Source organism: Oncorhynchus masou, chromosome 6 (genome assembly GCF_036934945.1).
Source record: "Oncorhynchus masou masou isolate Uvic2021 chromosome 6, UVic_Omas_1.1, whole genome shotgun sequence".
NCBI classification, from domain to species: Eukaryota; Metazoa; Chordata; class Actinopteri; order Salmoniformes; family Salmonidae; genus Oncorhynchus; species Oncorhynchus masou.
In genome coordinates, this window is record NC_088217.1 from 2175594 (window position 1) to 2187686 (window position 12093).

Below are 12093 nucleotides of genomic sequence, written 5' to 3' on the forward strand. Positions count from 1 at the left end.
CACCAGGACATTACTGTAAAACCCTCACACACTGAACACACCAGGACATTACTGTAAAACCCTCACACACTGAACACACCAGGACATTACTGTAAAACCCTCACACACTGAACACACCAGGACATTACTGTAAAACCCTCACACACTGAACACACCAGGACATTACTGTAAAACCCTCACACTGAACACACCAAGACATTACTGTAAAACCCTCACACACTGAACACACCAGGACATTACTGTAAAACCCTCACACACTGAAAACACCAGGACATTACTGTAAAACCCTCACACACTGAACACACCAGGACATTACTGTAAAACACTCACACATTGAACACAATAGGACATTACTGTAAAACTCTCACACACTGAACACACCAGGACATTACTGTAAAACCCTCACACACTGAACACACCAGGACATTACTGTAAAACCCTCACGCACTAGGACATTACTGTAAAACCCTCACACACTGAACACACCAGGACATTACTGTAAAACCCTCACACACTGAACACACCAGGACATTACTGTAAAACCCTCACGCACTAGGACATTACTGTAAAACCCTCACACACTGAACACACCAGGACATTACTGTAAAACACTCACACACTGAGCACACCAGGACATTACTGTAAAACACTCACACATTGAACACAATAGGACATTACTGTAAAACTCTCACACACTGAACACACCAGGACATTACTGTAAAACCCTCACACACTGAACACACCAGGACATTACTTTAACACAAGAACCGCCTGGCCTTTCAGCCTATCAGAACCCGCTAGAGAACGTTGCCGGGTATCCCATTTAGCATCAGATGCATATCAAGCCGCAAGGTGCAACGAACATAAGAAACAACGATTCATTTAGATGTAATTTTGATATAGTTTAGGTGTAGTTTCGATATAGTTTAGGTGTAGTTTCGATATAGTTTAGGTGTAGTTTCGATATAGTTTAGATGTAGTTTCGATATAGTTTAGGTGTAATTTCGATATAGTTTCGATGTAGTTTTGATATAGTTTAGGTGTAGTTTCGATATAGTTTAGGTGTAATTTCGATATGGTTTAGGTGTAATTTCGATATAGTTTAGGTGTAATTTCGATATAGTTTAGGTGTAATTTCGATATAGTTTCGATGTAGTTTTGATATAGTTTAGGTGCAATTTCGATATAGTTTTGATGCAGTTTCGATATAGTTTAGGTGTAATTTCGACATAGTTTAGGTGTAATTTCGATATAGTTTAGGTGTAATTTCGATATAGTTTCGATGTAGTTTTGATATAGTTTAGGTGCAATTTCGATATAGTTTTGATGCAGTTTCGATATAGTTTAGGTGTAATTTCGACATAGTTTAGGTGTAATTTCGATATAGTTTAGGTGTAATTTCGATATAGTTTAGGTGGAATTTCGATATAGTTTCGATGTAGTTTTGATATAGTTTAGGTGTAATTTCGACATAGTTTAGGTGTAATTTCGATATAGTTTAGGTGTAATTTCGAAATAGATTCGATTTAGTTTTGATATAGTTTAGGTGTAGTTTTGATATAGTTTAGGTGTAGTTTTGATATAGTTTAGGTGTAATAGTATATATAGTTTAGGTGTAATTTTGGTTTAGTTTTGATATACACTGCTCCAAAAAATAAAGGGAACACTAAAATAACACATCCTAGATCTGAATGAATGAAATATTCTTATTAAATACTTCTTTACATAGTTGAATGTGCTGACAACAAAATCACACAAAAATTATCAATGGAAATCAAATTTATCAACCCATGGAGGTCTGGATTTGGTGTCACACTCAAAATTAAAGTGGAAAACCACACTATAGGCTGATCCAACTTTGATGTAATGTCCTTAAAACAAGTCAAAATGAGGCTCAGTAGTGTGTGTGGCCTCCAGGTGCCTGTATAACCTCCCTACAACGCCTGGGCATGCTCCTGATGAGGTGGCGGATGGTCTCCTGAGGGATCTCCTCCCAGACCTGGACTAAAGCATCCACCAACTCCTGGACAGTCTGTGGTGCAACGTGGCGTTGGTGGATGGAGCGAGACATGATGTCCCAGATGTGTTCAATTGGATTCAGGTGTGGTGAACGGGCGGGCCAGTCCATAGCATCAATGCCTTTCTCTTGCAGGAACTGCTGACACACTCCAGCCACATGAGGTCTAGCATTGTCTTGCATTAGGAGGAACCCAGGGCCAACCGCACCAGCATATGGTCTCACAAGGGGTCTGAGGATCTCATCTCGGTACCTAATGGCAGTCAGGCTACCTCTGGCGAGCACATGGAGGGCTGTGCGGCCCCCCAAAGAAATGCCACCCCACACCATGACTGAGGATGTTGCAGGCAGCAGAATGTTCTCTACGGCGTCTCCAGACTGTCACATGTGCTCAGTGTGAACCTGCTTTCATCTGTGAAGAGCACAGGGCGTCAGTGTCGAATTTGCCAATCTTGGTGTTCTCTGGCAAATGCCAAACGTCCTGCACGGTGTTGGGCTGTAAGCACAACCCCCACCTGTGGACGTCGGGGCCTCATACCACCCTCATGGAGTCTGTTTCTGACCGTTTGAGCAGACACATGCACATTTGTGGCCTGCTGGAGGTCATTTTGCAGGGCTCTGGCAGTGCTCCTCCTGCTCCTCCTTGCACAAAGGCGGAGGTAGCGGTCCTGCTGCTGGGTTGTTGTCCTCCTACGGCCTCCTCCACGTCTCCTGATGTACTGGCCGGTCTCCTGGTAGCGCCTCCATGCTCTGGACACTACGCTGACAGACACAGCAAACCTTCTTGCCACAGCTCGCATTTATGTGCCATCCTGGATGAGCTGCACTACCTGAGCCACTTGTGTGGGTTGTAGACTCCGTCTCATGCTACCACTAGAGTGAAAGCACCGCCAGCATTCAAAAGTGACCAAAACATCAGCCAGGAAGCATAGGAACTGAGAAGTGGTCTGTGGTCCCCACCTGCAGAACCACTCCTTTATTTGGGGTGTCTTGCTAATTGCCTATAATTTCCACCTGTTGTCTATTCCATTTGCACAACAGCATGTGACATGTATTGTCAATCAGTGTTGCTTCCGAAGTGGACAGTTTGATTTCACAGAAGTGTGATTGACTTGGAGTTACATTGTGTTGTTTAAGTGTTCCCTTTAGGGTAGTTTAGGTACAGTTTAGGTGTAGTTTTGAAATAGTTTAGGTGTAGTTTTGATGTAGTTTTAATATAGTTTTGATATAGTTTAGATATAGTTTTGATATAGTTTAGGTGTAGTTTTGAAATAGTTTAGATGTAGTTTAAATATAGTTTAGATGTAGTTTTAATATAGTATAGATTTAGTTTAGGTGCAGCTCAGGTGTAGTGTAGGAGTAGTTGTAGTTTTGGTATAGTGAAGTGAAGGTGTAGTTTGGGTATAGTTTAGGTGTAGTTTGGGTATAGTGTGGGTATGGTTTGGGTATATTTTGGGTGTCGTTAAGGTGTAGTTTGGGTGTAGTTCAGGTGTAGTTTGGGTGTAGTTCAGGTGCAGTTTAGGTGTAGTTTTGAAATAGTTTAGGTGTAGTTTTGATATAGTTTAGATGTATAGTTTAGGTGTAGTTTGGGTGTAGTTCGGGTGCAGTTTAGGTATAGTGTAGGTGCAGTTTAGGTGTAGTTTTGAAATAGTTTAGATGTAGTTTTAATATAGTTAAGATGTAGTTTTAATATAGTTTAGGTGTAGTTTTGATATAGTTTAGATGTAGTTTTAATATAGTTTTGATATAGTTTATATGTAGTTTTAATATAGTATAGATTTAGTTTAGGTGTAGTACAGGTGCAGCTCAGGTGTAGTGTAGGAGTAGTTGTAGTTTTGCTATAGTGAAGTGAAGGTGTAGTTTAGGTATTGTTTGGGTGTAGTTTAGGTGTAGTTTAGGTGTAGTTTAGGTGTAGTTTAGGTATAGTTTGGGTATAGTTTAGGTGTCGTTAAGGTGTAGTTTGGGTGTAGTTCAGGTGTAGTTCGGGTGTAGTTTGGGTGTAGTTCAGGTGCAGTTTAGGTGTAGTTTTGAAATAGTTTAGGTGTAGTTTTGATATAGTTTAGATGTAGTTTTAATATAGTATAGATTTAGTTTAGGTGTAGTACAGGTGCAGCTCAGGTGTAGTGTAGGAGTAGTTGTAGTTTTGGTATAGTGAAGTGAAGGTGTAGTTTAGGTATAGTTTGGGTATTGTTTGGGTGTAGTTTAGGTGTAGTTTAGGTATAGTTTGGGTATAGTTTGGGTATAGTTTAGGTGTAGTTTGGGTATAGTTTGGGTGTAGTTTAGGTGTAGTTAAGGTGTAGTTAAGGTGTAGTTAAGGTGTAGTTTGGGTGTAGTTTGGGTGTAGTTCAGGTGTAGTTTTGTAATATTTTAGGTGTAGTTTAGGTGCAGTTTTGACATAGTTTTAATATAGTTTAGGTGTAGTTTTGATATAGTTTTGATGTAGTTCAGGTGTAGTTTTTTTAAATAATTTTTTAAATATTTTTTACCTTTATTTAACTAGGCAAGTAAGTTCAGAACAAATTCTTATTTTCAATGACGGCCTAGGAACAGTGGGTTAACTGCCTGTTCAGGGGCAGAACGTCAGATTTGTACCTTGTCAGCTCTGGGATTTGAACTTGCAACCTTTCGGTTACTAGTCCAACGCTCTAACCACTAGGTCCAAACACACCATCCAGGACCTCTACACCAGACGGTGTCAGAGGAAGGCCTTAAAAATGGTCAAAGACCCCAGCCACCCCAGTCATAGACTGTTCTCTCTACTACCACATGGCAAGCGTTACCGGAGTGCCAAGTCGAGGACAAAAAGGCTTCTAAACAGCTTCTACCCCCAAGCCATAACACTCCTGAACATCTAATCAAATGGCTACCCAGACTATTTGCATTGTGTGTAAAATATTGTGTGATATAGCTTGGAAAATAAATCAACGTGACTCTGGATGACAACATAATGATGTTTGTTTCCAACTTTACGGCTCTTTTCCTAAAGACATGGGAGTCCACTTCATGTTCTGTTTCCTTCGCTTCCTTACTTCCTAATATGAAGATACTGGTATCACGGCAACACTACACACACAGCCATATGTGATCTCTATTGCTACTTGACTGCTTTTTAAACCATCACATGGAATTCATTAACGACCTCATGGAAGGAAGGAGTGGATATTCCAGAATGTTTTCCTCTGACTCTTAGAACTCCTCATTAGGTTGTTCTCTCCATGGACGTAGAAATGGAAATATCAGAGTGTAATTAAAGTACCTAGTTCTGGGATGTTAGCTGGCTAATAGGACAGCGGAGTTGGAACTATTAGCATTCTTCCCAAATGGAATCCTCTTCCTTATGCACTACCTTTAACTAGGGTGATATTTGGGACTTTGTCTTGGGAATGGGATCCAGACTCTCCATGGACATAACTGTGATACACACCGGACACTATTGAGCTGACCTGACCCAAACCATAATGAGCTCAGATATTTTCTAGCCACATGGTCCTTCATATGTTATTGGTGACATAAGGAGAGGAGGTAACATACCCTGGGAGGAGGTAACATACCCTGGGAGGAGAGGGGAGGAGGTAACATACCCTGGGAGGAGGTAACATACCCTGGGAGGAGGTAACATACCCTGGGAGGAGAGGGGAGGAGGTAACATACCCTGGGAGGAGAGGGGAGGAGGTAACATACCCTGGGAGGAGGTAACATACCCTGGGAGGAGAGGGGAGGAGGTAACATACCCTGGGAGGAGAGGGGAGGAGTTAACATACCCTGGGAGGAGAGGGGAGGAGTTAACATACCCTGGGAGGAGAGGGGAGGAGGTAACATACCCTGGGAGGAGAGGGGAGGAGGTAACATACCCTGGGAGGAGAGGGGAGGAGGTAACATACCCTGGGAGGAGGTAACATACCCTGGGAGGAGGTAACATACCCTGGGAGGAGGTAACATACCCTGGGAGGAGGTAACATACCCTGGGAGGAGAGGGGAGGAGGTAACATACCCTGGGAGGAGAGGGGAGGAGGTAACATACCCTGGGAGGAGAGGGGAGGAGGTAACATACCCTGGGAGGAGAGGGGAGGAGGTAACATACCCTGGGACGAGGTAACATACCCTGGGAGGAGAGGGGAGGAGGTAACATACCCTGGGAGGAGAGGGGAGGAGGTAACATACCCTGGGAGGAGAGGGGAGGAGGTAACATACCCTGGGAGGAGAGGGGAGGAGGTAACATACCCTGGGAAGAGAGGGGAGGAGGTAACATACCCTGGGAGGAGAGGGGAGGAGGTAACATACCCTGGGAGGAGAGGGGAGGAGGTAACATACCGTGGGAGGAGAGGGGAGGAGGTAACATACCCTGGGAAGAGAGGGGAGGAGGTAACATACCCTGGGAGGAGAGGGGAGGAGGTAACATACCCTGGGAGGAGAGGGGAGGAGGTAACATACCCTGGGAGGAGAGGGGAGGAGGTAACATACCCTGGGAGGAGAGGGGAGGAGGTAACATACCCTGGGAGGAGAAGGGAGGAGGTAACATACCCTGGGAGGAGGTAACATACCCTGGGAGGAGGTAACATACCCTGGGGGGAGGTAACATACCCTGGGAGGAGGTAACATACCCTGGGAGGAGAGGGGAGGAGGTAACATACCCTGGGAAGAGAGGGGCGGAGGTAACATACCCTGGGAGGAGGTAACATACCCTGGGGGGAGAGGGGAGGAGGTAACATACCCTGGGAGGAGAGGGGAGGAGTTAACATACCCTGGGAGGAGAGGGGAGGAGTTAACATACCCGGGGAACAAAGGGGAGGAGCTGATGTACCTTGACAGCAGAGGGGAGGAGCTTTGGCTTCTTGGATGGGTGGATTGGGTCTTTGATGTTTGACAGGACTGGAACAGGAAGAGAAGAGACAGTCAATCAACAACGAGTATATCAGAAGAGACAGTCAATCAACAACGAGTAAATCAGAAGAGACACTGGAGACCGAGACACTGGAGACAGAGACACTGGAGACAGAGCCACTGGAGACAGAGACACTGGAGACAGAGACACTGGAGACAGAGACACAGAGACAGAGACACTGGAGACAGAGACACAGAGACCGAGACACTGGAGACCGAGACACTGGAGACAGAGACACTGGAGACAGAGACACTGGAGACAGAGACACTGGAGACAGAGACACTGGAGACAGAGACACTGGAGACAGAGATTAGATTAGGTCTCTGTCTCCAGTGTCTCGGTCTCCAGTGTCTCGGTCTCCAGTGTCTCGGTCTCCAGTGTCTCGGTCTCCAGTGTCTCTGTCTCCAGTGTCTCTGTCTCCAGTGTCTCTGTCTCTCAGTGTCTCTGTCTCTCAGTGTCTCTGTCTCTCAGTGTCTCAGTGTCTCTGTCTCCAGTGTCTCTGTCTCCAGTGTCTCGGTCTCCAGTGTCTCGGTCTCCAGTGTCTCGGTCTCCAGTGTCTCTGTCTCCAGTGTCTCTGTCTCCAGTGTCTCTGTCTCCAGTGTCTCGGTCTCAGTGTCTCTGTCTCCAGTGTCTCTGTCTCCAGTGTCTCTGTCTCCAGTGTCTCTGTCTCCAGTGTCTCTGTCTCTCAGTGTCTGTCTCAGTGTCTCTGTCTCTCAGTGCCTCTGTCTCTCAGTGTCTGTCTCAGTGTCTCTGTCTCCAGTGTCTCTGTCTCAGTGTCTCTGTCTCCAGTGTCTCTGTCTCCAGTGTCTCTGTCTCCAGTGTCTCTGTCTCAGTGTCTCTGTCTCCAGTGTCTCTGTCTCCAGTGTCTCTGTCTCCAGTGTCTCTGTCTCCAGTGTCTCTGTCTCCAGTGTCTCTGTCTCCAGTGTCTCTGTCTCAGTGTCTCTGTCTCAGTGTCTCTGTCTCCAGTGTCTCAGTCTCCAGTGTCTCAGTCTCCAGTGTCTCAGTCTCCAGTGTCTCTGTCTCCAGTGTCTCTGTCTCTCAGTGTCTCTGTCTCCAGTGTCTCTGTCTCCAGTGTCTCTGTCTCCAGTGTCTCTGTCTCCAGTGTCTCTGTCTCCAGTGTCTCAGTCTCCAGTGTCTCTGTCTCCAGTGTCTCTGTCTCTCAGTGTCTCTGTCTCCAGTGTCTCTGTCTCCAGTGTCTCTGTCTCCAGTGTCTCTGTCTCCAGTGTCTCTGTCTCCAGTGTCTCTGTCTCTCAGTGCCTCTGTCTCTCAGTGTCTCTGTCTCAGTGTCTCTGTCTCCAGTGTCTCTGTCTCTCAGTGCCTCTGTCTCTCAGTGTCTGTCTCAGTGTCTCTGTCTCCAGTGTCTCTGTCTCCAGTGTCTCTGTCTCTCAGTGCCTCTGTCTCTCAGTGTCTGTCTCAGTGTCTCTGTCTCTCAGTGTCTGTCTCAGTGTCTCTGTCTCCAGTGTCTCTGTCTCAGTGTCTCTGTCTCCAGTGTCTCGGTCTCAGTGTCTCTGTCTCCAGTGTCTCTGTCTCCAGTGTCTCTGTCTCCAGTGTCTCTGTCTCCAGTGTCTCTGTCTCCAGTGTCTCTGTCTCTCAGTGTCTGTCTCAGTGTCTCTGTCTCTCAGTGCCTCTGTCTCTCAGTGTCTGTCTCAGTGTCTCTGTCTCCAGTGTCTCTGTCTCAGTGTCTCTGTCTCCAGTGTCTCTGTCTCCAGTGTCTCTGTCTCCAGTGTCTCTGTCTCAGTGTCTCTGTCTCAGTGTCTCTGTCTCCAGTGTCTCTGTCTCCAGTGTCTCTGTCTCCAGTGTCTCTGTCTCCAGTGTCTCTGTCTCCAGTGTCTCTGTCTCAGTGTCTCTGTCTCCAGTGTCTCTGTCTCAGTGTCTCTGTCTCCAGTGTCTCTGTCTCCAGTGTCTCAGTCTCCAGTGTCTCTGTCTCCAGTGTCTCTGTCTCTCAGTGTCTCTGTCTCCAGTGTCTCTGTCTCCAGTGTCTCTGTCTCCAGTGTCTCTGTCTCCAGTGTCTCTGTCTCCAGTGTCTCTGTCTCTCAGTGCCTCTGTCTCTCAGTGTCTCTGTCTCAGTGTCTCTGTCTCCAGTGTCTCTGTCTCTCAGTGCCTCTGTCTCTCAGTGTCTGTCTCAGTGTCTCTGTCTCCAGTGTCTCTGTCTCCAGTGTCTCTGTCTCCAGTGTCTCTGTCTCTCAGTGCCTCTGTCTCTCAGTGTCTGTCTCAGTGTCTCTGTCTCCAGTGTCTCTGTCTCAGTGTCTCTGTCTCCAGTGTCTCTGTCTCCAGTGTCTCTGTCTCCAGTGTCTCTGTCTCCAGTGTCTCTGTCTCAGTGTCTCTGTCTCCAGTGTCTCTGTCTCCAGTGTCTCTGTCTCTCAGTGTCTGTCTCAGTGTCTCTGTCTCTCAGTGCCTCTGTCTCTCAGTGTCTGTCTCAGTGTCTCTGTCTCCAGTGTCTCTGTCTCAGTGTCTCTGTCTCCAGTGTCTCTGTCTCCAGTGTCTCTGTCTCCAGTGTCTCTGTCTCAGTGTCTCTGTCTCCAGTGTCTCTGTCTCCAGTGTCTCTGTCTCCAGTGTCTCTGTCTCCAGTGTCTCTGTCTCCAGTGTCTCTGTCTCCTCTGTCTCCAGTGTCTCTGTCTCCAGTGTCTCTGTCTCCAGTGTCTCTGTCTCCAGTGTCTCTGTCTCCTCTGTCTCCAGTGTCTCTGTCTCCAGTGTCTCTGTCTCCAGTGTCTCTGTCTCCAGTGTCTCTGTCTCCAGTGTCTCTGTCTCCAGTGTCTCTGTCTCAGTGTCTCTGTCTCCAGTGTCTCTGTCTCAGTGTCTCTGTCTCCAGTGTCTCTGTCTCCAGTGTCTCTGTCTCCAGTGTCTCTGTCTCCAGTGTCTCTGTCTCCAGTGTCTCTGTCTCCAGTGTCTCTGTCTCCAGTGTCTCTGTCTCAGTGTCTCTGTCTCCAGTGTCTCTGTCTCCAGTGTCTCTGTCTCCAGTGTCTCTGTCTCAGTGTCTCTGTCTCCAGTGTCTCTGTCTCAGTGTCTCTGTCTCCAGTGTCTCTGTCTCCAGTGTCTCAGTCTCCAGTGTCTCTGTCTCCAGTGTCTCTGTCTCTCAGTGTCTCTGTCTCCAGTGTCTCTGTCTCCAGTGTCTCTGTCTCCAGTGTCTCTGTCTCCAGTGTCTCTGTCTCCTCTGTCTCCAGTGTCTCTGTCTCCAGTGTCTCTGTCTCCAGTGTCTCTGTCTCCTCTGTCTCCAGTGTCTCTGTCTCCAGTGTCTCTGTCTCCAGTGTCTCTGTCTCCAGTGTCTCTGTCTCCAGTGTCTCTGTCTCAGTGTCTCTGTCTCCAGTGTCTCTGTCTCCAGTGTCTCTGTCTCCAGTGTCTCTGTCTCCAGTGTCTCTGTCTCAGTGTCTCTGTCTCCAGTGTCTCTGTCTCAGTGTCTCTGTCTCCAGTGTCTCTGTCTCCAGTGTCTCAGTCTCCAGTGTCTCTGTCTCCAGTGTCTCTGTCTCTCAGTGTCTCTGTCTCCAGTGTCTCTGTCTCCAGTGTCTCTGTCTCCAGTGTCTCTGTCTCCAGTAGTAGTTGGACATCTATATGTGTCAGTACTCACAGGATACGTCCCTCTTGACGGCGTTCTTTTTCCTCCTGATGGGGAACTCATCAATCTTCAGCTCTCCTTCGTCTGACACGTACTCATACTCGTCTCTCACCGGCTTGGCCTTGTCCTCCTTTAGGTTTTGTAACGAGCTGAACACACTGGAGTTGGTCTGGGGCTTCAGCTTAGAACTGGGTGGGGGCACAGGACAGTAAGGAACGGGTGCCAGTCACAGACAGACAATACATGTACACAGTATACATACCCTAGTAACTTCTTGTGTGTCAATGAGAATGAAAACTTGTCTTTGTTGCCTGATAGTGGCGTTCTCTCAAACTTGTGCTCTTCAGTTTCCATCTTCAGTAAGGAATCTGGTTTGCTGTTCTGTAACGGATATGAACAACAACGATAACGTAATGTTATATTTTAGAGGATCTGGCAGAAGGACATACAACATGTTTATAACATTGCAAGGGAGGTAAGAAAAAGCCATATCTCAAACTGGCCAATAACAATAAAAGATTAAGATGAGCAAAATAACACAGACACTGGACAGAGGAACTCTGCCTAGAAGGGCAGCATCCCGAAGTTGCCTCTTCACTGTTGACGTTGAGACTGGTGTTTTATGGGTACCATTTAATGATGCTGCCATTCGAGGACTTGTGAGGCGTCTGTTTCTCAAACTAGACACACTAATGTACTTGTCCTCTTGTTCAGTTGTGCACCGGGGCCTCCCACTCCTCTTTCTATTCTGGTTAGAGACCGTTTGTGCTGTTCTGTGAAGGGAGTAGTACACAGCGTTGTACCAGATCTTCAGTTTCTTGGCAATTTCTCACATGGAATAGCCTTCATTTCTAAGAACAAGAATAGACTGACAAGATTCAGGAAAAAGTTATTTGTTTCGGGCCATTTTGAGCCTGTAATCGAACGCACAAATGCTGATGCTCCAGATACTCAACTAGTCTAAAGAAGGCCAGTTTTATTGCTTCTTTAATGAGAACAACAGTTTTCAGCTGTGCGAACATAGTTGCAAAAGGGTTTTCTAATGATCAATTAACCTTTTGAAATGATAAACCTGGATTAGCTAACACAACGTGCCATTGGAACACAGGAGTGATGGTTGCTGGTAATGAGCCTCTGTATGCCTATGTAGATATTCCATTAAAATCAGCCGTTTCCAGCTACAATAGTCATTTACAACACTAACCATGTCTACACTGTATTTCTGATCAATTCTATTATTTTAAATGGCCAAAAATGTGATTTTCTTTCAAAAATAAAGACATTTCTAAGTGACCCCAAACTTTTAAATGGTAGTATCTATCTACCAGGGTCTCCAGTCCATCAGAGAAACAGAGGTGGTCTGTATCTCCACCTAGAAGATGTGGTCTGATCTGCCCTTAGTTTCTCTGACCGGTCTGTATCTCCACCTACCAGGTCCTATAGAAGATGTGGTCTGATCTGCCCTTAGTTTCTCTGACCGGTCTGTATCTCCACCTACCAGGTGCTATAGAAGATGTGGTCTGTATCTCCACCTACCAGGTCCTATAGAAGATGTGGTCTGATCTGCCCTTAGTTTCTCTGACTGGTCTGTATCTCCACCTACCAGGTCCTATAGAAGATGTGGTCTGTATCTCCACCTACCAG

General features: G+C 46.3%; 1 protein-coding gene across 4 annotated transcripts in view; it reads right to left on the reverse strand.

Annotated features, from left to right (window-relative positions):
• The window catches only part of phf2 (PHD finger protein 2), a 131443-nt gene that overhangs the window by 49335 nt on the left and 70015 nt on the right, over nucleotides 1–12093 (reverse strand). For all 4 annotated transcript variants that reach the window (XM_064967381.1, XM_064967380.1, XM_064967379.1 and 1 more), the window contains exons 14-16: nucleotides 10712–10830; nucleotides 10462–10637; nucleotides 6819–6886 (exon numbers count right to left, since the gene is read on the reverse strand). In XM_064967381.1, the coding sequence (XP_064823453.1) occupies nucleotides 6819–6886; nucleotides 10462–10637; nucleotides 10712–10830 (363 nt within the window). The remainder of the gene's footprint in view (nucleotides 1–6818; nucleotides 6887–10461; nucleotides 10638–10711; nucleotides 10831–12093) is intronic.